The following is a 26,443-nucleotide window of genomic DNA, read 5'->3' on the forward strand; positions in this document are numbered from 1 at the left end:
CTGAAACAGGAACAGCTTAATAATTTGAAGAAATGGCAACATCAGTATGAATTTTTAATATCTGATGAAATTGAAAAGAAAATTATTTTTAATACACAAAAGATTTTTTGAACACGCCAACAAACCGGGTAAAATGTTAGCATGGCAGCTTAAACATAAAGAGAAAAAATTACCAATACTAAAAATTAAAAGGAAGGGTAAGATAACAAATGATAAACAAAAAATTATGGAAACATTTGTAGAATATTATACAAATTTATACAGGAAGACTTTAGTATCAGAAAAGGAAATGGATGTATATCTCAGTCAATTTGACTGGGAAAAATTATCACAAGAAAATAGGGAATCATTGGATTCTCTAATAACTAGGGAAGAACTTAAAGAGGCAATAGGGAAAAGTAAATTAAACAAATCACCTGGGGCGGATGGGTTTACAGCATTTTATTATAAAACATTTCAAGAACAATTAGCCCCTTATTTATTAGATGTGATGAATTCCTGTTTGCAAAATGGATTTATTCCTCAAACTTGGTAACAAGCGAATATAGTATTAATACCAAAACTGAACTCGGATTTATTGGAAGTAACAAACTATAGACCTATTTCATTATTGAATAATGATTATAAATTATTCGTGGCGATTTAAGCAATTAGATTAAAAAGGGTATTAAATCAAACTATACATGAAGATCAAGCAGGGTTTTTACCAGGAAGATTAATTAGCCAAAATGTAAGAGTGGTAATAGATCTTTTAGAATATGCTGAACAGACTACAACTCCGGTAGCCATGATACTTTTAGATGCTGAAAAAGCATTTGACAATGTGAATTGGAAGTTTATGAAAAAAATATTAGATTGTATGGGTTATGGAGTAAATTTTAAGACAGCTATAGAAAAAGTAGGAGCCCCGTGGCGCAGAGTGTTAAGCTGCAGTACTGCAGTCAAAAGCTCTGCTCACGACCTGAGTTCGATCCCGACAGAAGTTGGTTTCAGGTAGCCGGCTCAAAGTTGACTCAGCCTTCCATCCTTCCGAGGTCGGTAAAATGAGTACCCAGCTTGCTGGGGGTAAAGGGAAGATGACTGGGGAAGGCACTGGCAAACCACCCCGCAAACAAAGTCTGCCTAGAAAACGTCGGGATGTGACGTCTCCCCATGGGTCAGGAATGACCCGGTGCTTGCACAGGGGACCTTTACCTTTACCTTTTTATAGAAAAAGTATATACTCAACTAGAGGGGTTTAATTTACGTTTCGGGTGGCATGCATATTTATGGTATGAAAAGGAGAAAGTAAATAAAGAATTTAATTCCCATATTATTAGAGTTGGTCTACTGCAAATTTGGAAGAAATATAAAGGTTTTTTGGAATGTAAAACCCCTGGTTGGATTAACCCTGTAGAAGCATTTATGAAAAGAGGTACACAACTAAATTTGGATATTGATATTTATAGAGAAATTACGGAATGTAAAGAAGGGGTTTGGCTGCTGAAAGAATAGAGAAGAACTGAAAATTAAAGACTGGTTTATGTATTATAAATTAAGGGATATAGTTAATAAAGATAATTTGAGGGGATTTAATCAAAATAAATCTAAACTAGAAATTATATTAACTAAGGAAATAAAGGATTGATAAGAAGAATTTATAAGCTATTAATTTAAGTGAATTTAGAACAAGAAAGGATTAAACCAGTGATGGTGAAATGGATGAGGGAGTTAGGTTATAATATTGATTTGGCAATATGGGAAAATTTGTGGAAAAGGGAATATAAATTTACAATTACTAATGAAATAAGAGAAAACCTATATAAAATGTTTTATAGATGGAATATAACCCCGGCACTGTTAAGTAAAATGAAAAAAGGTGATACAGGATTATGTTGGAAGTGTGGAACTGAAAGAGGTACGTTTATGCATGTATGGTGGTTTTGTAAAAAAAAAAAAAGAGTTTTTGGAGATTAATAGTAAAGGAAACTAATAATTTGATTAATATAAAAGTTAAAAAAGATCCTGTTTTTTGTTTATTGGGAATCCCTAAAGACAATATGGATAGATCTGATAGAGTTATATGTCAATATAGCTTTGCGGCAGCAAGAATTATAGTAGCAAAAAACTGGAAGCAAGTAAATAAACCTTCAATTAAGGACTGGAGAGAGAAATTGTGGATGTACATGTGGATGGCCAAACTTACAGATTCTTTACATAGCAAAGATATGGAAGAGTTTAAAAAAACATGGTTAAAGGCCGTCGCATATTGGGATAAACTGGCGAAAATGAATTTTACAAGCATAGTTAATGAATTATAGATTAAAAGGTAATGTTTTTTATAATAATAATAATAGTATAATAGTTTTAAATATTGTCAAAACACTTCTCCGGAAGTCTACTGGTGATGGGACACATTGTTAAGGTGGGTGGTGGGTATTAGAACCCTATGTATTTTACATTTTATATTATTTGATGTAATTCTGATTGTTGTTTAATGTGCTCTTTTGGTACTTTTTGTATTTTTTATGTTATGTTTTGTATTTCTTTTTTTCCCTTTTTTGTGTTTTATTATAGAAATAATAAAAATTTATATTAAAAAAAGAGTACATGAAGGTACATTTTATTAATTTGTCTTGCAAATATATAGCTACACCAAGAGGTGCTTGTGAGATCATTTAGTTAATTTCCCCACTTTTGCATGGATAGCAATGACTGCAACTAAACTAAGAAGAACCAACAGGTTTTTCCTCCTGGCCCCTATAATGTTGGTATATTTATCAAGCTGGTGCTGGGAGCTACTGCCACAGTAGCATTTAAGGTGACACAAAATCCCAGGGCTTTTTCCTTTTTTCCTGCTTCCTTTTCTCTTTCCCACCTACCTTTAGCTATCCCTCTGTATTTGGCTTTCCCTCCTTCCCTCCCCCTGGCAGTCGCTTGATGAGAGAACTATGTGTGGCAACTGGGATGGGCTGGGGCAGGCTTTTATCAGGTTTGTAGAAAGACCTGTCTTGACTGACCATGGCTCCAATATCTAGAATTAAGTGTTGAGAATGAGATAAACAGAGTTTCACTTACCTGTAACTGTTGTTCATCTGGTGGATCTTCTATGCAGGCACACATTGGGACTGCGCAGGCCAGCTACGGATAAGATTTGTCACCTTCTAGCAAAATCGAAAGAGAGAGTGCTCCCCCTCCCCTTGGGGCATGCCGCCTTCCCGCCCATCGGTCACATGACCCAAGGGGGAGGGAGCACTCTTCCCTCCAGTTCTCCAACCTGCCACCACGGAACCAACCACTTGACTAGCGGAGAGGTCCCACAGCGGGGAAGGAGGGAGGGATGTGTGCCTGCATAGAAGACCTCCAGATGAACAACAGTTACAGGTAAGTGAAACTCTGTTTTTCATCTGCGTGGCTTCTATGCAGTCCCACATTGGGAGAATAGTGAGCTCGCTTACCAGGACGGTGGGTGTGGGACAGTCACCGAAATAAAGATTGCAGTTCTGCACATCCCACGGCTGCATCTCTGGTGGAATCCACATCCATGGCGTAGTGCTTCATAAACGTGGAGGGCTTGGACCATGTGGCAGTCTTACAGATGTTGCGAAGATCTATCTTGGATGAAAAAGCGATGGACGCCACATTCGCTCTGGTGGAATGTGCCCTAATCATAGGAGGGCACTCCTGATGAGCAAGTTCATAGGCTAACTTAATGGTTGACGTAATCCACCTAGAGAGGGTCTGAGGAGAAGCACGACATCCCTTACGGTGTCCTCTGAAGTAAACAAAGAGGTTATCATCCTTACAGAAGCCCTGGGACCTCTGAATGTAAAAAAGGAGGGCTCTTCGAACATCTAGGGAGTGTAATGCCCTGTCTGCATCGGACGACGGGTGAGGGAAAAACACAGGAAGGACAATGTCCTGGGTGAGGTGAAAGGATGACACAACCTTGGGTAAAAAGGAGAGTTTTGGCTTCAACACTACCCTGAGTGGAACTTAGTGTATGGTGGGGAGTGTGAAAGCACTGAAAGGTCACTAACTCTTCTTGCCGATGTAATCGTGACCAAAAAGGCTGCCTTAAACGATAGCAGGGCCAGCTCACAGGTGGCTATCGGCTCAAATGGAGGTCTCATGAGTTGTGATAAAACAAGAGAGAGACTCCATTGGGGAACGGGCGGGGTGACAGGAGGGTATAAATTATTAAGACCCCTCAAAAACATTTTTGATAGGGGGTGAGAAAAAACTGAGAATGAATCAATATCCGGGTGAAAAGCTGAAATTGCGGTCAAATAAACTTTAATGGAGGAATTAGATAGACCATCAACTTTGAGGGAAAGCAAATAGTCAAACACAGTAGACAGTGGGCATGTAACTGGAGAAACACCTTTACCCTTTGCCCAATCAGAGAAACGCCTCCACTTAGCATCATAGGACCGGCGTGTGGAAGACTTCAGTGAATGCAGGAGGACCTTAGCTACTCTATCAGACCACTGCCCTGGGGCCGTATCCTCCAAGCAGCGAGTTGGAGATCGGGGGTGGTGGTGGAGGGGGTTCTTTGGAAGGAGGATGCATTCCCCTTGCGCAAGTGACATGAACACTGCAAACCATGACCTCCTGGGCCAAAACGGAGTGACAAGAATGGCATCTGTCTTGTCGTGGATCAACTTGGCTAAAACCTTGTGAAATAGAGGGAAGGGGGGAAAGAGGTAGAAGAGCGCCCGGTTCCAGACTGCTTGAAAGGCATCTCCCAGGAAGCCCGGGCTGGCTCCTGCCCTCGAGCAAAACTTGGGACACACTGAGTTGAGGTGTGTGGCAAAGAGGTCTATCAGTGGATAGCCCCACCTTCAAAACAGCTGGTGGAGACAGTCGGTGTCTATTGTGAGCTCGTGTGCTTGGTTGGGATAGCAACTCAGAGCATCTGCAAGCAGTGTTGCTCGTGCCCGCGATGTGTATTGCCACTAGAGTGACGCGATGTGCTATGGCCCATTCCCAAATGTCGCTGGTCTCCTTGGAGAGCAAAACGGACCCTGTGCCGCCCTGCTTGTTCAGGTAATACTGGGCGGTAGAACTGTCCGTAGCAATCTGAATGTGATGTCCTTCCAGGTACCCTGCAAATGAAGACATAGCAAGACGAATGGCACGAAGCTCCAGTAGATTTATGTGCAATCGTGATTCTAAAGTGGACCATGTACCCTGTGCTCTGAGTTCATCACAATGAGCCCCCCATCCCGAAACGGAAGCATCTGTGAAGAGGTGCATTTCAGGGGAAGGGCAATGAAAAGGGACGACTGAGAAAATATTATTGTCACGCGCCCACCATTGCAGGGAGGAAATTACATATCTGGGGATGGAGAGGCGTTTATACTTAGGGTCCACATTGAGCCTGAACGCCCGTAGAAACCAGTTTTGGAGTGGGTGCATGAGAAGGCGTGCAAACTCTACCATAGCCGTGGTGGAGGCCATAAGGCCTATCAACTTTTGTATTCTATGGGCCGTTTGAAACTGTCTCTGTCAAACTTATTATGAGCAACTTGTATCTCTGACAGGAACTCGCACTTGGACACCTTAGCATAGATCTGATTGTCTCTGAGACGTTGCAACACTTCCCTAACCAGGGCAATATGTTCATCCATGATCTTTGAATAAATAAGAATGTCATCTAAGTAGACCACCACCCCCTTGAAGAGCAAGTCGTGTAAGACCCCGTTAATGAGTTGCATGAAGACCCCCGGAGCCCCTTTCAATCCAAAAGGCATCACTAGGAACTCAAACATGCCAAAGCAACTGGAGAAGGCTGTGAGGGGCTCATCTCCTTCTCGAATTCTGATTCTATAATAGGCTTCGACCAAATCCAATTTGGTGAAAATGTGACCCTCCTTTAGTTGCCCCAAAAGATCTGAGATCAGAGGAATGGGGTAGGCATTGGTTTGGGTAACTGCACTGAGTTTTCGAAAGTCGATGCACAAACGCAAGTCACCAGTTTTCTTATGCACGAAGAAAGCTGGGGCCGAATAAGGTGCGGTAGAGGGTCGGATGAAACCTCGAGCCAGATTCTTGTCTAAGAACTCACGGAGCACTGTTCTTTCAGAAGCGCTCATGGGGTAAATTTTGCTTTTTGGCAGTTTTCCATCCCCCACCTCTTCAGTAGCACAGTCTGTTCTGCGGTGGGGGGGGGGGTAGCACATCACATTCCTGTACGTTACTGGAAAGATCCTGGAAGACGAGGAGTGTCGGCAGGAGGGACGTATCCAGAGGACTTCAGCCCAGCTGAGAATTAGTCATCCCGTGGAAAGAGCTGCGTCTCGTCCATCTTCGGAGACCACAGCCCAGGAGTTTTATAACCCTGATTTACAACCCTGGCAGAGAGGACGCGTACAGTCAACGCCGAGGACAGCAGCCCAGCAGCGGATTCAGCCTGTAAGTGGGAAAGAATTCTACTCAGCGCAGAAGTCAGGGAAGCAAAGGCGTGGAGCAGACCGGAGCAGTGACAGCTACAAGCAAGAGGAGGAGGACTGTGTGTTTGTGATAAAATGTTATTTTATGCAAGATGGCATAGATCCTTTCCAAGAACTCAAATTTGTTTAATTGCTTGGATTCTATGAACTATACAGCTAATGGAGAACAACTGATTACTTAGTTGGTCAGTTTTATTTATTGCAAACTGTTGCAATGTGAACATGTAAAATGTATCACATTTCTCAATAGTGTTTACCCTATAGGGCTCAGAAAGAAGTAGCAGACAGTAAGGCACAAAGACAGGAAGCACAAAATACTGAAGCATTTACCAAAATCATTATGCTGTCCAAGCCAGTTAAAAAAAAAAGTTTTAAATTGATTAACACCAAGGAGCATTTACACCATGTATATATCCCCCCTTCTCTAAAAAGGTGGCTTACACATAAGTTATTCCATTTACCCAACAGCTGTGTGAGAGAAAACTGGCTACAAACAGTGAGACTCATGGTCAACCAAAGATCTGAACATGCCTCCCCAGTCCAAGTCCCATACTCAATCCACTATACTATTCTGATTAGGTTCACCAGAAACATATTACACCAAAAGCTGAAGATCTGCATGACCTTCCATGGTATTTGGTTTAAACTTTTAAGAATGACTAAAGGCTTAATCTATTAAAGCATTAACTGATATGCTGAGGAACACAAATGCATAAATTTTAGTAGGAAATGGTTGCTTATACATACAAACCGGAGCTGGAAAAGAGCAGCCACAATCTCCACAAGGATATATACCCAACTAGGCAAATGCATAGAAAAATAAGCAACACTTGTTCTTGTTATCCAACTTTAATTTATATATAGGAGACAGTGGACTATTTCACTCATGCATGAACATCACCTGATATATTATAATTTGATTACACATCACTTGTTAATTGTTTTAGGCGGATATAAAATTCGCATGTGGTGTTGCATCTAAAATGGTTCAGTGTGATTCAGCATATTCTGCTGAATCACAACTTGACGAGCCAGCATAAATGCTGAATCAGCAGAATTTGGTATGGGGACAACCACCTGGATTTAGTACAAAATAATTCTCCCAAATCTCTTACATTGTCAGAAGCCCATATTAAACACATAACTGACATTAAAAATGTACTGGAAACAGCCTGTTAATGTATATAAATTATAAGAATAATGGAAATTACGGGTGGGATTCCTTCTCTGCCAAACCTGCAGTCCTTAAGTGACTGTGGTGAATACTGAAGTTAAAACAGCTTTATTTATTTTTCAACTTTACTTCTTGCATATTAATGCTGGGGCCTCTTCAAAGAACAAGACTAACTTACTTCATTAACAATTTCAAATTGCCTGGTCAAAGAAACAAACTGGCAAAAAATATTGAATCCTGCCTGAACTGGGGAAAGGAAAATGGAAAGAAGAGAAGAGTCTCAAAATTCTGCTGAAATCATGACTTGATACAGACTACTTTCCCATGCAAGGGAAAAGGTGGGAATAGTTGCCAGACTAGATGGATTCCAGCTAGTATTGAATAAAGAGTGTCAGAAGATATAAAGTTAATTTTGCTTTTGTTCAGTATTAGGCACTTGTTACCTGTTTCTGTTGCAAAACAATTTCCATTTTCCAGGTGTGTTCCATTAACTCTAGTTGATGCCAGCACAGGAATATATATTTTACAAGGGATTTCAAAGTAGTCAGGCATGCTCACTTCCACACTATACTCGATATATTGTTCAGAGTATACAGGCAAGTTGTGCAGCAAATCTTTCTATAATAATGAAACAGCATTCATTTTAACAATTTGTACAGCTATAAACACACACATTCTACTTTCAGTAGTAAAATCTGAAAGAAAAAACCCTGAAAGGAGTCACATACAATTCAACAGGGTTCATCATGGAAGAATTAAAACTGTAGGCTGCAACATTTATGTTCTTAGCTATCTTTAGGATATATCCTGTTGCTCAAGAATATTGCCACCGCCCAGTACCAGATACTTATTATAATGAAAAATATCAACAGGAAGTCAGCAGCAAAAAATGAAATGAGATAAAATCAGCAAAAAATGAAATGAATATCCGATTCCTCTTGTTATTGGGTTACTGAACACCTACAGCATACTTAAGCAATGTTTGTGTAACATATAACAAGCAGATCTGCAGCAAGCAGATTTGTCATACTGCCTAAGTGTCAGGCCTGTCTCTCAGTTTCGCTTTTCCACCAACTTGCTCCCAAGGATTGTTTTGCATTTTTGGACTCTTTGAAGTAGACGGTACTCCGTGGGAACGGAGGCATCTCTAGACTGTTTTGAAAATGTAATCTCTTTAGCCTGTCCTGGGCTGCTGAATGCTGAATGCTTTTTTCTATGCTTTTATATAGTCAAGTGTATCCCAGTGCCCTCCATTACTGTCTTAGTTCCTGTATGCTCTGTTTACCTATGCTGCCAGTAAACCATCTTCCTTGGACCAGCGTGTCTCTTGCCGTGGTTATTGGTTCGGGTTGGGTCAAGGGCTGACACTAAGAAGGTGGGCTTCTGGTCTTCAGAGCGAGTGGACATCACGAGGCTGTGTTCAGTTTCAGTGCATTTTAATTTATTTATTTTATTTTGGTCTTTTTCTGTTTGTCCTTGTTTACCTCTCATTGTATGTCTAATTAAGCCTTATTTCATTTGGTTTCCCCCCTTCTTGTTCTGTTTTCTTTTCTCCCTTTTCTTTGTTATGGGAACTAGAGAGTAGGCTGAGTGGGGCTTGGCGTTTTGGGGGCAGTTGCTCCTGTTTCATCTGCCTTGCTCTGTTTCAACTGCCTTGTTCTGCCACAGTTTATTTTAGCTTTACTTCTAATATTTATCTTTATCTTTGCTCCAACTCCCTCCTTCCTCCTTCCTTTCAGTTGAGTTACTAAGAAGTGGTGCAGAAACATCTGTAACTCTCCTTCAGTTCCAACTAATGCATACAAACACCTATTTCTGAACACTTCTAACCTTAGAATTCAATAATGATGAGTACTTGTCTAAAAATTGTATTGACTTTACCTCCATCTGACTGAGCACTATTAAACTTGCAGCCTTAAGCAATAAACTGCCAAATCCCAACTTAAATCTATATGTAATTTAGAAGGTATAAATTCCTACTGATTTTGGATATGGGGAAGACAGGCATGTAAACATCAGTCTGAAGTTTAGTGGTCAATCTTCACACAAAAGATATAAAGTATAAACTAGTGTCCAAAACATCTACAAAAGTGTGCTGTAATTCCTACTCTATGGACTGACTTTATTTGTCTAATAAATATGGATTTATAAGGCTTTATTATGATAGCAGCACTTTTATTCTCTATTCCTTGTCTAATTATGGCCAGCATGGAATTTGCCTTTTTCACAGCAGCTGCACACTGGGTTGACATCTTCATGAAGCTATCCACTACCACCCCAAGATCTCTTTTTTGCTCTGTTGCTGCCAGGACAGATCCCATCAGTGTATATGTGAAGTTGGGATTCCCCCCCACCCAATATGCATCATTTTACACTTGCTCACATTGAATCTCATTTGCCATTTTAATGCCCATTCTTCCAGTTTGAAGAGATCCTTTTGGAGCTCTTCACAGTCTGGTTTTGTTTTAACCACCCTAAATAATTTGGTGTCATCTGCAAACTTGGCTACTTCGCTGTTCACCCCCAACTCCAAGTCATTGATGAACAGGTTGAAAAACACCAAGCTCAGCAAGCTAAAAATGCCACAAAACCCAGTGAAACCCTCCATTGAGTTCCATGGGGCTGCGCCTGCAAAAAGGAGCATTTCCAGGCCAAGAGGGCACCCCTGGGGATGTCCCCTTTGATGTTGGCACAAGCCCTTGTGCTGAAATAACACTGCCCGTGAAGCTGTGCCAGCGCCCGTGGCTCACATTGCCCTGCTGCTCCAGGAGCCGGTGTTAGTGGTACTGCACCAGCACGCAGGCCACTTTAGCCAGCACAAGTGGCATTAACACTGGTGCAAAAAGGGTCATGCTGGCTCCTGTCCCTTTTCACCCCTCCCCACTAGGACTGCTCTGTGAATGTATTTGACAACAAATGCATATGAAAGCCAGTTTCTGTTTATTCTCCTGAACTGATACTTCTGATACCTTAATGCAGGGATGGGGAACCTCAGGCCCGGGGGCCGTATGCGGCCCCCGAGGACATTTTTTGTGGCCCTCGGGAACTCTGGGGCCCTGCCTCTTTTTCTATCACTTTTTCTCCTTTCTCTCTCTCTTTCTCCTTCTTTTTCTCTTTCTTTGTCTCCCTCCATCCTTTTCTTCTCCTTCCTTTTCTTTCTTTCTCCCCCACTCACCATTTCTTTCTCCCTTTCTCTCTCTTTCTCCCTCCCTCCCTTCTCTTCTTTCTCTGTTTTCCTTCCTCCCTTGCCGACCGACTGTGGGCTGTGCCCCCCTGGCACCTCGTTTGCTCGGGCCCACCGCTGGCTGCCCTCCTGCCTGGGAGTGGGGGAGAGGGGGCGCCCTGCAGGCCTTCTCTGTGTGGCCTCCCCTGGGGTTGCCAAACTCCAGGTGGTGGCTATAGACCTGGCAACCCTAGCCTCTCCCCCTCCCCGGGAGATCTACACCTGGAATTGCCCCTGAATAATGTCATAAATGTGCAAATGGCCCTTGGCAGGAAAAAGGTTCCCCACCCCTGCCTTAATGTATTATTTCTTCTACTTCTGTTTCTTAAATGTTTTGACATCTTAATAAACCTGATTTTGGTAACCAGAATTTGTTTCTGTCCTGGATTTCAACTATAACCGTACAAAATTATGTATGCTGCTTAAATTGCTGGAACTCCTGCATCTTGGGTGAATGTTGGGACATCTACAGATCCGTTTCAGTGTAATAACAGCTTTCTTCCCCACGATGACCACCACCAATGACATCATAATCAAAGTGTGCTATAGAATTATTATTTTTTAAAATCTGGTGACCCTAGTTAAACTTACAAGCTTCAGAAGGAGTGAAGATATGCATTGAAACAACTTGGCTAATATAATTTGGAAACCTAGGATAAATTCTTTGAACAGCTAGCTAACTGTACCTATTTTCATTATATCCTGTTGATCTGCACATGTAGTGAATATCAGAATGAAAGTTTTAAAGAGCATTTGCTTGTTTAAAACTCCTATTTGCAGAAGCAAAAGTTCAAGCCCCAAAGTAAGCTACTAATTATGCAAGAAACAGGGATTTGTTGTGCTGAGTATTGATGCATGAGCACACTAATATAAATGCTGCTCAAGGATTTGTGATCATGAAATACTGAGCTTTTTTGAACATTCCTACATGTGTCTTATTGAGGGATTAATCAATTTTAGTACTAAGATATCTATTGGCCATTATTAAACAAATTTTATAGAGGTTCCAATGTAATGAACTTAAAACCTGTTAGTTTCTCAAAACTGGAAATAAAGTACCAATAATAATGTATTTGTTTCTTTAAAAACTTGTATGTACTGAGGTTCTAACAATGTGTCAGGCCGGCTCTCTGCAGGGAGAAACAAGATTGTGCATGTTTTGGTTTCAACAGGTGCAGTCCTAGGCCAAGAACTGGTAACTGTCAAATTCCTTTCCTAGCTGTGGGAACGGCCCTCGTAAGGGGGGTGGTTGCCATGACTGCAACCGCTATCTTGATATGGCCAATGCTTTTCCATATAGGCCGCAGGCCATGCCTTTAGTTCTCATTCGTGCCAATTTACCTGCTGGCTCTGTAAACTTGTAGGTTTCCTAATAAATCAACTCTCTTTTGGACTACTCGTGTGTGGATGTTGTTTATGGGACTACTACGGGGACAAGTGCTTACATTTTGGCACGAATCCCTTTCCACCATCACCTACCTGGCTGGAGCCCTGGAGGGATCGCCAGGATCTCGGATGGGAGCAGGAGACATGCTCTACAAGTGAGTTGCCTGTGGCTGGAGCCCCGGAGGGTTCGCCTGGGCCCCGGGTGGGAGCAGGGAGAGTGCTCACCGGGTAGAGGGTTCCTGGCTGGAGCCCTGGAGGGTCCTGAATGTTGGTACCTTCTGTTGGGAACGTAGGACGAGTTCCCCAACGACCCTACTCTGCTGCATGACGTTCTTGCTGAGGCTCTGCAGACTGATGCAGAGATCAACCGCCTAGTTGGACTTATTTGGGTTCAGTGGTGTCCCCTTGCTGAAACGACCCCCTGGATGACCCACGATGCAGATCTAAGTGCCCAGCACGACCTCTGGACACTGGACAAGTTGTTGGAGGAAGTTCGGCTGGCGCAGGAGGATTTAGCAACGTTGACCCACTTGCTAGCAGGATTGACAGTGCATGAGGCACAACAGGAGCCAGCGGCGGCCCCGATGCTGGAACGCAGGTGGAAGGGGTCCCGATGTCAACCGTTCCCGATCCCAACGTGTGCCTAAAAGAGGAACGGGACGTGGCAGCCCGGACAGCTTTACAGTTTGTGGGACGGACCTTGGCCACGGTCACTGTGGCCGAGATTGCGAAACGATTAACCCCGGAGTTTGGATTGGACGCAGCTGCTCTGGCAGTCCAGGTTCAACCGTTACTGGACCTAAAAGATTCCTCTGAACTCCTTCTGCTTCTGGAGCAAGAGGCCCTCCCGATCGTCACCACGACGATTGCCGCTAAGCTCGAGGCCAACCAAACACTCGCTGATCGGAATCGAGCCGAAGAACAGTTGCGAGCAGCAGATGCGGCTGCAGCTCGGGCGCTGGCTGAGAAGGCCGAGGGGCAACGTCTGGCTGCCACTCGGGGCAGCGCGACGACGGCAACTGACGTGCGCCCCAAAGAGAGCACTGGGTTCGGATTGTTCCCCTCATTTTCCCTGACCTATGGCCCGCCTCGAAACGTGCAACGCGCATGTCAGCTCGCTGGTTGCTTGATCGAACCAGATTACTCGGATGAGGAGAACTTGTACGGTGAAGAGCCCCACTGGGCTACTGACCTCTGGGTAAGCCAGTCCCGATGCACGGGGGGTAATGGGGACGAAATGCGTTTCTTACGGGGCCAGAACCGGGACTTGTCTGATCGGGTGGCCCGTCTGCAGGAACAAATGGAGCTCCTGATGTGAGAAAATGAACATTTACAACGAGCTCAAACTCCCCCAGTTCCACAGGTGCCTGGACATCCAACTCAACCGGCTCCACGGCCACAATTTCCGCCACAGAGACCGCCACTTCTGCCCCCCCGGGACAACCAGCCCAACCGCCTCTGGGACATCCGGCCCAGCCGGTCCTGGGAGCACTGGTTCTGCCACCCCCAGGGCAACCAGTTGTGCAGCTCCCAGGACAACCGCCAGCGCTACCCCCAGTGCCCCCTCTTATGCAGTGGAAACAACCACGATTAAGGGTGACTTACGATGGCTCAGTTGATGCTCTGCCCTGTTTTCTTCACCAAGTGGATAGTTACATGAGGGAACAAGGACAGCACTTCCCCACTGAAGACAGCCGGGTCCGTTTCGTTGCCTCACTTTTGGTTGGAAAAGCCGCCGACTGGATGGTACTCCAGTTTGACACTCGGGCCCTATCCATACGCTCACTCAACGATTTCATGCGAGCGTTACGGTGCCGTTTTGAGGACCCCTTCCTGGTTGAGAAGCCCAAGGCAACCCTCCTGCAGGTTCGACAAGGCTCCACACCTGTGCGGGAATTCGCAGACGAATTTCAGAGACTTGCCAGGAAAATAGCAGATTGGACTGAGGCTACCCGAATACATTATTTCTGGGAAGCCTTACACCCGGACATTTTGAACTGGGCTTATATGCAACGAGACCCAGACACTCTGGAGGAATGGATTTTACTAGCTGAAGAAGTGGAAAGCGGCCTCCAATTCATTTCGCTGGCCCGCCGTCGAGCCAAGGAGGGGGGCTACCAAAAAAACCCGTATAAGGCTGCAGCTCCTACTCCACAGAGACCGGCTCAACCCCCCCCCCTCCAGACTGTGAATCGCATTTTCAAAGGGGAGCCTGTCTCGTTTGCGGTGGGCCATTTTGCCATGGGCCATTTTGCTGCCGCCTGCCCACTTTGTCTGGATCGTTTAATTCCCTCTTGACCTGATGGACCCCCCCGGACTCAGGGGCAAACTCAGCGAAGAGGCACCGCAGCCAACCGTAGCGCCGCACTGGGACGGACCGCGCCATCAGCACTCCACGTCGGAGATGCGCCCAGCAAGCCTGCACCGACGGACCCATTGGGGTCCCGGATTACAAGTGCCCTGAGAGGGGACAACTCACCATCTTCGGATGAGGACAGAGGCTGGGACCCCCCTGCTTTAAATCTTGAATCTCCTTTGGATCTGTCAAAAAACGGGCAGGGTCTGGGGTGAGTGAAGCGACACCGCGGACCCTCGCAGCTGTTCCTGCAAAACCCAAAGCGCCAGTGAAGGTGAGTGAGATCAAAGATACTGTGTATGTGGACATAGTGTTACAACACCATAAAAGGGGCCCCCAATTACAAGTCAAAGCACTCATAGACTTCGGGTGTGCCCGCTCCCTGATCAATGAAGCCACTTTCAAAGCGCTCAAAGTCAAGTCAGAGACCCTGTCAGCTCCCATCCAGTTTGCCCAAATGGATGGCAGTGACTTCAAGGGTGGGACAGTAGATCGTCGCACTCGCGGGGTAGCGATGGGCATTGGCCACCATTGGTAGCAAATAGACTTCACCATAGGCCCTATCAGATACGAAGTGGTGTTGGGAATTAACTGGCTCAAAGGGCACAGCCTGTATATTGACTGGGGGGCTGGGACTATAAAGTTCTCTGATCCTAATTATCACCTCCAAATGCTTGTAACCATTGGAAGGGCCACCGGACCTGCCTCTGAGGAATGCAATATACCCATGATGGTTGTCATCCGAGACGTCAAGGAGGGAATATATTTTAGAACCTTAGCCAGACGGATCAATTCTACATATAATCCCACATCTCCCGGAGAGGATGTGTTTTAGTATCCTCTGCAATGTCCCCAGGTGAGGATTGCGAGGTGCGGAATTCCAAGTCAGAGACCTGAGTAGCCATCGCATCGGACTCAGAATGGACCATATCCTTTAATGTAGAAGGAGACCTCGGTTGGGAGACTCTCCAGGGGGAGTCTTGCCTTGGCAACACACAGTTCCGAGCAGGCTCTCGGCACCGCGAGTCATCGCGGTGTCGCTGACAATGTTGATGCCAAGGGTGATGGCGAGAGTCATCGCAGTGCCTATGTCAGAGGCAGCAAGGCGACCGAGTTTGACAACTGCGGGATCGTGTAGAGGACGAGCTGCTATGACGGTTCCCTCTACGCCACCTGGACCCAGAGTAAAAGGTCGACAAGTGACGACTGGATTAGTGAGAGTGTAGGCGGCGAGAGCGTAGGCGCCGAGAACGTAGGCGTAGAGAACGTAGGCGCTGAGAACGTAGGTGCTGAGAAACAGATCGGCTCCAAGATGTGGAGTAACTTCCAAGGGATGACCGGCATTGATGACCGGACGCAACAGGCGGAAGGGTCTCGATCGGTGCCGAGAAATTGTTTGGTGCCGAGAGTGTGAACAGCTCCGGGCGTAATGGAGACAGCCCCATACCTAGACTCCGTGCCGACTTCGACATTCAGAAGAGGCTTGTCCGGAGTCGGAATAGCAACACCCTTATGTGGCTGCAAAAGGAATTGAGTGCTGAGCTGTTGCTCATCCTGGGACCCGCTCTGAACAGGAGCAGAGGGGCTAACCAGGGAATCATGAGACATATCCTGAAGCTCCATAGACTTTGTCGTTCGGTGCCAACTCGACGACGATGGATGACAGATGCCGAGGTGAATTAGATGCCAATCGGTACCGAGGCGGTGACGGCACGGGTCGGCGCCGAGGAGACTCCGCGTTCCGAGAGACGGGGGCAAGAAAACTTAGCCGGTTTCGTGAGAGTTTTCACCGCTTAGAGGGCCGAAGGGAGGATTTGTCTCGCCCAGACGTACCTCCGATGTCTTGCCGAGTTTCCCGACGGGGAATTTTCTTCAAGGTGGAAGCTTTTGAGGTAACCTCACCGAGGACTCATGTAGAGGCGATCAGTCCAAGTCTTCAATACAGAGCGATCTAGCACAGCTCTTACATGAGGAAGGCAGTTTTTTTGTGACAATCGGACTTAGTTATTTCTGAAGAAAGGAGCCTTCATAGACTCCATAAAGAAGAGAAGCTAAAGACACGTTCTCTCTCCGTGGTGGCAGAAAGAGAACTGGAGGGGAGAGTGCTCCCTCCCCCTGGGTCATGTGACCATTGGGCAGGAAGGCTACATGCCCCGAGGGGAGGGGGAGCACTCTCACTTTTGATTTTGCTAGAAGCTGACAAATCTTATTCGTGGCTGGCCTGCGCAGTCCCCAATGTGGGACTGCATAGAAGCCACGCAGATGAAGATCATGTTTAAGGAGTGCATTTCATTTCCTCATTTTCTAGCTTTAACAGTCTGCCTGTGTTCAAAATGCTATCATCTGACATCCTTTCTCCCCATCAAAAACTATAATGGCTCAATTCTGTGCTCCAAAATCACAACTTGCTTAATCATGTTAGCCACATAGCAGATCAACTGCCCTTCTCACTTGAAAATAGCCTATGCAATTTCTTCCTTGCTACAGAGAATAAAAATAACATATGGGAGTTAGGTAAATCACTCAGTTGTCAGCAAATGCCTATGTGCTGTTTAAATATGCCTAACAGAACAGTTTGCACGCACGAGAATAAATTAACACAGTGATTTAAAAATATTCAGAAACCCATTGTTAGGGAATTTGAAGTATGCTATGGGCTGACATGCTCACTTGCAGTCTCTCTCTCTCCCCTCCCCCATTTCCCCTTCTCCTTACCATACATTCTTTCAAACCACAGTATAACATCTGTATACAGTTAATGAGCACAGTTAATGCAAATCGGACTCCTGCAGATCCAGAGTTTATTTACTTCATTTGTACCCTAAGTTTCTCCCCAATGGGAACCTAAAGTGACTTACATCATTCTCTTCGCTTCCATTTTATCCTCACAACAGCCCTGTGAGGTAGGTTAGGATGACAATGTGTGTCACCGTCCCAAGGCCACCCAGCAAGGTTCCATGGAAGAGTGGAGATTTCAACCTGCAGATCCTAGTCCAACACTCTAATCTCTACACAACCTGGGCTCTCAAACTCATTTTAAAGGACAACCCTAACTAGCATCAGCTGTGATTACTACTGACAGAGATGTAATAATACAACAAGGTTAAAGTAAACCATGGCAGGGAGGTGAACGTTTAGGCAGAGGGCAGGAGGAAGTGTGCAAGTCGATGGCGTGTCCTTGATCTCCTACTGTTGTTCAGGAACACGGGCAGGTTATGCCTGCACCACAGCTTAGCACAGGATCACCCTGCGGAGTGCCTCTGATTCATATGCAGTGGGGTTAAGAGGGCTTCTCACAAAATCAGACTTTTTCATTTGGTGGATTTAGAATACAACAGAGAATTCTGCTATCTATATTCACACTAAAAAAAAAATTGATAAAAGATGCCTTCTCAGATTTTGAGCTATGTAATAAAAGCTTTGCTTCATTATCAGCTTTAAATGCAGTGAACAAAACAAATTCCTAATAGTATCTACAGTCAGTATTGCTTTTACCTCAACTATTGACAGCCCCAGGGCTGCAACAGCTGCACGAACACTGCTGCTCTCCAGCGTCCCCGTCACCTTTCTCCGCTCAAACTCCAAGACAGACATCTGCTGCTGGGCTGCGAGGGCCAGCGCCTTCTCTCTTGCGTCATTGATCAGGGGGACCCTCAGCTTTTCTCTGAGTATATCAGTAAGGCAACATTTCAAGCAAAGCACTGGTGGTGTTCCACTTTGATCTGTAATAAACGAAGTCATTTGTCAGCTACCTCTTTATCTCTTTATCACTTCACTGAAGAAGTGAGCTGTGGCTCACGAAAGCTCATACCCTGCCAGAAAATATTTTTGTTAGTCTTTAAGGTGCTACTGGACTCTTGCTCTTTTCTACTTCTCCAGGTAAGGTTTCACTCCAAATGCAAAATACCAAAAGGTAGTTTAAGGCTTCAATTTTTGCCTGCATAGCTCTGTTTCTGAGTAAGCAGGAACATTCCAGTGGCTGTAGGGTGGATGTCACACACTTACACTTACATCTTGTAACTTAAAAAAAACACAGCCTCCTTTCACAGCACAGCTTCACCACACAAACGTGAACACTGGTACAATAGCACAAATGGCCACTATTCTTGGCTGGGGCCAAAGAACCATGATAAAGAAGATAAACCATTGTACAACTGAACGATTAGTGTAGCAAGTTTTTCCCCCCTCTGAGCAGAGGCCCTGTTTCCTATAATAGCAATGACACCCAACGATGAAGCTTTGCCATGGAGCAAAAGGTACTGGAGGAAAGCTTTGCCTCCTCCATTTTTTCCCAGTTCAGACACTTCCCAAAGGCAAAGGAGCCCTGCTAGAAAAAAGTAGCAGTACTCACTCCCATTGCTATCACTGTCTACCATTATATAGCAGAGCAGCATTCAACTAATTGGTTTTCAAGTGATCATTTTAAAGAAGTTAGTTAAGGGCGTTATGTTTAGTCTGTGACCATTTTAAAAGCTACTTATAGAAGAGGGAAAATGAGCAGGGAGGGGGGTGTTTTTTAGCTCTTCCATCCCTTGTGTTCCTGATGAAAGGTGCAACCTCAAGCCATTTTCAACTCACTGGAAGAAATACAGGTACTCATTGACTTCCACCAATGGCAATAAAGGCAGGCTGGGGACAGTGTTTTCCAGTGGGAAAACAGCAAGGAAACCTAAGGTTTGAGAGCCCCTCATGCAATTTACCATATATGGGTGTGAAAGCTGGATAAAGAAGAAAGCTGAAAGGAAGAAATTTGATTCATTTGAAGTGCGGTGTTGGAGGAGCATTTTATAGATATCAGGGACTGCCAATAAGAGAAATACGTGAATTCTAAAGCAAATCAAGCCTGAACTCTCCTTAGAAGCTAAGCTGAGTAAACTGAGGCTATTGTACTTCGGTCACATTGTGAGAAGACAAGAGTCACTGGAAAATACAATAATGCTAGGAAAAATTGAAGGCAGCAGGAAAAGAGGAAGACCCAACATGATATGGATGGACTCACTAAAGGAAGCAATAGCCGTCAGTTTGCAAGATCTGAACAAAGACGTCAATGATAGGACATTTTGGAGGTCATTAATACATAAGGTTGCCATAAGTCAGAATTCTGCCCCTCCAAGAAGCAGCTGTAGTGGCTGCATTTGGAAAATAAAAAAACAGCCTTTTAAAATGATCATGGAACTAATCACAACAGGTAGAGAAATTACTTGCAATGCTGTTATACTCAGGCAACCTCCACCTTTAAATTATCACAACAGAAAAAGGTCTTAATTATAATTCATCCACAGGAAGCAAATATAAGGACAATCTCTTTACACCAAAAGGAAACTACGTCTTTCACAGTGCAACCCCAAGAACCCTTTCCAGGAAGTAGCCCCATTGAATACATATGAGTTAGATCATTATCTAAACAACTTGAATGTATAAAAACTCCACAACAAACATTACCTAAGGCAGTGGTTCCCAGCCTGTGGGCCAGGGACCTCTGGGGACCATGACATTATTGCAAGGGGTCAGCAAATTCATCTAGCTTGGGCAGGTTTCTGCCTCCCCCCTGCATCTGCCCAATGGGCTCACCCCCATGGCAGCCATGCACCCCCAACTCTGTGTTAGCCCAGATGGGCTTCATCTACCAGCCTGCTTGCCACAGCATGGCCATACCTCTCCAACTGGGTCCACCTGCTCTGAGCCCCATCCAGGCAGGCAGCATTGGGACAGCCTCAGCAAGAGGCCCTCAAGTGTGTAATAGCCCAATCAGGGCTCACTGTCTACTCACAAGGAGAACCGCTCCTCACAAGAAGCACCATTGCCATGGGGGAGGGAGCAGCCAGGCATCCTTTGATCACACCTGGATCTAGCACAATCGATAATTCTCTCCACAGGGGACATTTTGTATTGTACTTTAATCATAATTTGAGTTAGATTCTGATATCTGTGCGCTCCTTTGGTAGCCAATTTAACACTGAAAACCAGGGCTAAAATCAAAATAAATAAGCATTTGCCAGTCATTTTGATAAGGAATGAAAGCTGATTAGGCATCCAAGAGAATTCCTATGAGTACAGAGTGACTGCTCACTGGGTTAGCAAAAAGGTCATTCTAGGCAGCTACACCAGTAATTCCAAACTATACAAACATATGAAGCTTTCTTCTATATGTCAAGTCATTGGTCTGTACTGTCTACCCTGACTGGCAGTAGTTACAAGAAGAAACCCTTTGTTACAAGCATCTGGAATGTACCTAAATATGTCTCACACATATATGTATTACTATTTTTTCCAAAATGCTGCTATGATTAATAAAATGCAAACTCATTTAAAAGTGTTGCTGATTTCATAGTGGCTTTTTATCATTATGTTTTTTTTTTCTCAATCAATGGATACTAATAGTACAATTACTATCATGTGGGGGTCTGCAAAATGTTTTGATGTTAAAAAGGGGTCCTCATTCTCAAAAAGTTTGGGAACCACTGATCTAAGGCTTAAATGGAAAAAAACACTGGAGGATGTAAACATACCTAATGACCAATACCCATGTACATGTGTAGGGGAGAGACTCCAGGATTACAGTTCAAATTACTACTACTTTCATTCAGAAGTACAGCACAGCAACAAAATCCAACTATGGAAAACAGAAAGCAATCAAACAGAGAGGGGTTAAGTGAACTGTTAAGAGGCTTTACATGCCCTCTTAAGAATGCTGTAAATTTCTGACCTAATGATGCTAAAGGACTGTTCCTATATTTCCTCTGATATTATCATATCACAATATACACCCTACTTTGGATAACCCTAGAGGCACATTGTCTCTTTGGGCATCAAACCCTTACTGACAGGGCTATTTGAACCTCATTAAATGGACATGCAGGAGTGTATCTGAATCACAACCCATGGAAGAAAGGTCACTTATGCAGTAACTGCTGCTCTTTCAAGGTAATTTGCTTTATAGATCCATGCAAAGTGAATGGATCTCCAGAATTACAATTACTAGATAAGTAACCTTTCTGTCTCCTTTGACTATTGCCCGTATAGATTGCCAGCTTGTGGTCATCATCAATTAGCAATAAATTCTGATGGTAGTATACCTGGAGGATACCAACTAGACAAACAGTGTAAACTAAATTCAAGACATAATGCAGCATAAACATTAAAAGACCCCAAGAAAGAAAACAGTGTGGCTGACCTGTAACTGTTGTTCGCCGCGTGGGTCCTCCTCGCAGGCAACACATGGGAGAGCTGCGTATGCGCAGAGGCCAGCCGTGGAGCTCTAATTGGAAAGCTTCTGAAATTAGCCCAGCAACAGGGATTGCTCCCCCCTCCTCTCCGCCAATGGTCCTTCCCGCCCTTTCAGACACGTGACGGAGGGGCGGGGGAGCATCCTTCCCTCAGTTTTCCTTCTGCTGCCATGGAAAACCAGACCCACCAGGCAGTGAGTCAGTCCGCAGTGGGGAAGGAGGGAGGGATGTGTTCCTGCAAGGAGGACCACTCGATGAACAACAGTTACAGGTAAGCCACACTGCTTTCATCTTCGTGGCCTCCTTGCAGTCCCACATGGGAGATTAGCACACTCACTTACTGTGGAAGGTGGGTGTGAGACTGAGCAATGAGGAATGGCTCATAATACTGCTTTTCCCACAGCAGCATCTGCTCCCGCATCGACATCCATCAGGTAGTGTTGGACGAACATCGAAGGTGTGGACCACGTTGCTGCATGCCATACGTCCTGCAGGTCCACATGCGAGGCGAAAGCAGCCAAAGAGGTGTGCGCTCTAGTCGAAAGAGCATGGACTGGGAGTGGACAAGGCCTACCTGCCTCAGCATAGGCTGCCTAAACAGCTGAGACTACCCAACAGGAAAGTGTTTGAGTGCTTACACCTTTCCCCTTGTTAACACCAGCAAAACAGATAAATAAAGATGTATCCTGTCTAAACTGTTGTGTTCTATTAAGATTTTAAAAAGTAAAACTCTCCTGACATCTAGCATGAGCAGGGACCTATCAGATTGTGACTGGGGTTCGGGATAGAACACAGGCAAAATAATATCCTGCGCCAAATGAAATTTTGAGACCACCTTGGGGACATGCTGTAGGCTGAGCCTCAGGACCACCCAATCATGGTGAAACGTAGTGAAGGGCGTGTCGTGTCAGAGCTCCCTCAAATCACCCATTCGTCGTGCCAATGTCATGGTCACCAAGAAGGCTGTCTTATAGGACAGTAAGTCCAGTGGGCAAGTGGCCATCGGCTCAAAAGTTTACTGAGTGAGCTGTACCAAGACTAGGGACAGGCTCCACTAGGCTACATGTGGCTTCACTGGAGAGCAGATATTGTTTAGACCCTTAAGGAACCGTTTACAGTGAGGTTGAGAGAAAAGTGAGCTTGAATCAATGCCCACATGAAAGGATGAGATGGTGGCGAGAGAGGCCAGAGTCTTTTAATGAAAGTAAATAATCAAATATCCTTGAGAGAGAGACACCCAGTGAGAGAACCTAGTCCATTTGGAGTTATAGAAATGCCTCATTACAGGCTTCCTGGATGCTAAGAGGACATCTGCAACCCTGTTTAACCACTGGTTTATGGCAGGATGAGCCATGTGGTCAGGTGGAGAGAAGGCACGTCGTGGTGTTGAATGCTGCCCACTAGCAAAAAATCCTCTTGCAGGGGGAGATGGTGGAACAATCCCCTAGCCAATTTCCACAGAAGGGGAAACCGCAGTCACTTGGGCCAGTAAGAGGCAATCAGGATGACTGTGGCCCTATCTTGTTGGATCTTTGCTATGGTCCTTCCCAGAAGAGGGAATGGGGGGAAAGCATATATGAGGTTGCTTCCCCACTGGACCTAAAATGCGCCTCCTATGGATCGGGCATCTGCTGCAGCCCTGGAGCAGAAAGTCGGGCACTTTGTGTTCAGGGATGTTCCAAAGAGGTCTATAAGGGGGGTACCCATTGCTTGAAAATGGGTAGGATGTCTATGCCCTGCATGGACCACTTGTGTTGTAGGGAGGTGTTCCAGCTTAGGGCATCCACAGCCATACTGAGTACACCCGCAATGTGGATAGCCATGATAGAAACTTTGTGGACAATTGCTCACTCCCAGATCTCTATAGCCTCCTGGTATAGTGCCAGAGACCCTGTGCCCCCCTGCTTGCAGAGGTAGTATTTTGTGGCAGTGTTGTTGGTGGCCACCAAGATGTTGGAATCGGTGAGAAGGTCTGAAAAAGAAGGAAGAGCATATTTGACTGCTCTAAGCTCCAACATGTTGATATGCAGATGTGATTTAGCAGGTGACTACCTCCCTTTAACTGGCAACTGTTGAAAGTGAGCCCCCCATCCCCCGAGGCATCAGTAAACAGCTGGTAATTGTGAGAGGAGATTCCAAACTTAACACCCTTCAAAAGGTTGCCTTCACCCAGCCACCAACGGAGGGACCTAAGTACTGTGCAAGGGATGGACAACAAGTGCCACTGGGGTTGCACGTTAATCTTAAATTTTCACATGAACCAATTCTGCAGTGGTCTGAAGCGCAGCCTGGCATGTGGGACCACTACTGTGGTGGAGGCCATCATGCCTAGTAGTTTTTGCACCTTGACCGCTGGCTAGTACCTTGTCACACCTTGCATGTGACAAGGTGAGCTATGGAGTTTACCCTTGACTGTGGAAAAACAGAATCAATGAACTCTATGGATTGAGTGGGGGTTAGCCTAGGTTGTTAATGCACGGCTAGGATGTCATTTGTTTGTCCCTGTTCTGTCTCATGGTTTTTTTATTCCATGTTCAAAAAACTGAATGCATGGAGACAGGGACAAACAAATTACAACCTGAAGAAGGGGCACCTTCGCGGCACTGCCTGGCACTGGCAGCAGCAGCAGCGGCCCCTTTTCATCTCTGGACCCTGCGCCTCTCTCCCTCCCTGGGGCTGCAATGGCACCCTTTCACCCCCTGGACCCCATTCTCCCCCCTGCCCCCATGCCCTCCTCCTCTGCTTCCCCTCAGCACCAGCCAGGGTTTGAGCCCACCTTCCAGCCACCTGCAGCCCCAGTATCAGAGGCAGAGTGGCAGGAGCTCATCCTGGCGGCAATGACACACACTTCCAGCCACCACCCCCACCCATCAGGCCTTTGATGGGTGGGGGGTGGCAGCCAGAAGTGGGCATCACTGGTGCCAGAAGGAGCCATCGCCGCTTCACTTCTGATGCTGGGACTTTGGGCTGCAGGCTACTGGAAGGTGGGCCAAAACCCAGGCTGGTACTGGGGGGAAGCAGATGAGGGGGGCGCAGGGGTGGGGGGGAGAGATAGGGGTTCAGGGGTGGAAAGGTGCCACTGCTGCTGCTGCCACCAGGGCCAGGCAGTGACTACAAGCATGGAGTCAACCCGGGTGCTGTAACACACCAGCATACACCTGCAGCTGCAGCGAATCTTCATTTAAACTCAGCACAACACAGCCCTTGAAAAATCCACAGAAGGTTTGGTGGGTTGATTCTGCAGGTGGGCAATGGCTATGCGTGGGGCCTGGAGAGATTTGCTACATTTGCAGGAGATTCACAGGACAAAATGGCCATGACTTTTCAATAGGGCTGTTGAAATTTTTGTTTGTTTGTTAAAATTCGGATTTATTGGCCATTTTTTTATTTGGGAAAACCCGAATGCTGAATTTCCTATACCAGTAAAGGTAGGAATTTGGGTTAAAATCCGTGTTTCCAAAATAATTCGGCCATTTAAACCTATTTAAACCCATTCGTGGCTTTTCGTGGCTCCTGGGGGGCATTTTTGCAGGTAGAGATCCCACATTTTCAGGGCAGCTAGAAGCAAGAACCCCAAAGATTGGTAAAGATTGGGTCAGGGGGTCCAGAGTTATGGAGTCTGGAAGGGGTCGTCCCAATCCTCCTCTATTGCAATGCATTGGCAAAGTGGCTGTGTTCAGACTCTTTAATGTGACCTTTGCAATGTATCTCAATGGGGAAGCCAAGCTTTAAACAGTGGGAAGGTTCACCCCGCACCTCCATAGAGACAAAGTGTATCACATTGTATGGAATGTGTATCACATTCTATGGAGGCACCGGGCGAACTTTCCCATTGTCGTAGACCAGCCCGAGCTGCCCTCCTCCTCTGAGGAAAAGGAATGGGAACCTGGGCGCGGTCCTCTAAGGACCACACTGGGACAGCAGGAGCAGGCATTAGAGCCTCCAGGACCCATGACAGGAGATGAGGGCTGCTCTTTCTGGCAGCAAACAGAGCAGCAGAAGCAACAGCAGCAAGGGCAGCAGGATTCCTCGCCTGCAAGTTCTCCCAAGCCGGCTAAAAAGCAAAGAATAAGGGCCCGGCTTCAATTAAGAGAAAGAAGGCAAAATGCCAGGTGGGCCTTGAGAGAGAGAAAGGAGACAATTAAGCCTAATCAGGAAGGAGTGGAATAAGTTGGAACTGATAGGCTAATAAAAGGCCAGGCAGTTTGCCAGAGCTATCGTGGGTTCAACACATGTTGAAGGCCACTGACTGAGAAACACACAGGAGCGCCAAGCAACTGTAGTTATCTCAGTTCACCCCGGCGTGCAAGCTGACATCTGATCTGATAAACAAGGAGGTTGTGCTGGTAAGTGCCTCTACTCCTTTACTTGCTAATTACCTTAGTCTAGCCCAGTCCACGGGAAGAGAAAAGCCTGCGTCAGGTAGGGCTGTTGAAAAAAAAAATCGGTATAGTTCGGCTTTGGCAGAATTCCGCCCCTTTTATTCAGGCCATGCCGAAGTCCGAACTCCCCCGCTTCGGATCCCCTGAAATTCGGGGGTATCCGGAGTTCGGGGGAAATTCGGCCCCCACGCGCCTTCAAGGGAATTCCCTGAAGGCGTGCGAGGGGCCCTTTAAACAGATCTGCGCCTCCCAGCTGGGAGGC

General features: G+C 45.6%; 1 protein-coding gene across 1 annotated transcript in view; it reads right to left on the minus strand.

Annotated features, from left to right (window-relative positions):
* Positions 1-26,443, minus strand: part of CFAP47 (cilia and flagella associated protein 47) — a 380,184-nt gene that overhangs the window by 143,761 nt on the left and 209,980 nt on the right. The window contains exons 50-54 of the mRNA XM_056861810.1: positions 23,651-23,771; positions 18,069-18,237; positions 16,021-16,139; positions 15,571-15,862; positions 8,052-8,226 (exon numbers count right to left, since the gene is read on the minus strand). Of these exons, the coding sequence (XP_056717788.1) occupies positions 8,052-8,226; positions 15,571-15,862; positions 16,021-16,139; positions 18,069-18,237; positions 23,651-23,771 (876 nt within the window). The remainder of the gene's footprint in view (positions 1-8,051; positions 8,227-15,570; positions 15,863-16,020; positions 16,140-18,068; positions 18,238-23,650; positions 23,772-26,443) is intronic.

The sequence above is a fragment of the Euleptes europaea genome, chromosome 16 (assembly GCF_029931775.1).
Source record: "Euleptes europaea isolate rEulEur1 chromosome 16, rEulEur1.hap1, whole genome shotgun sequence".
NCBI lineage: Eukaryota > Metazoa > Chordata > Lepidosauria > Squamata > Sphaerodactylidae > Euleptes > Euleptes europaea.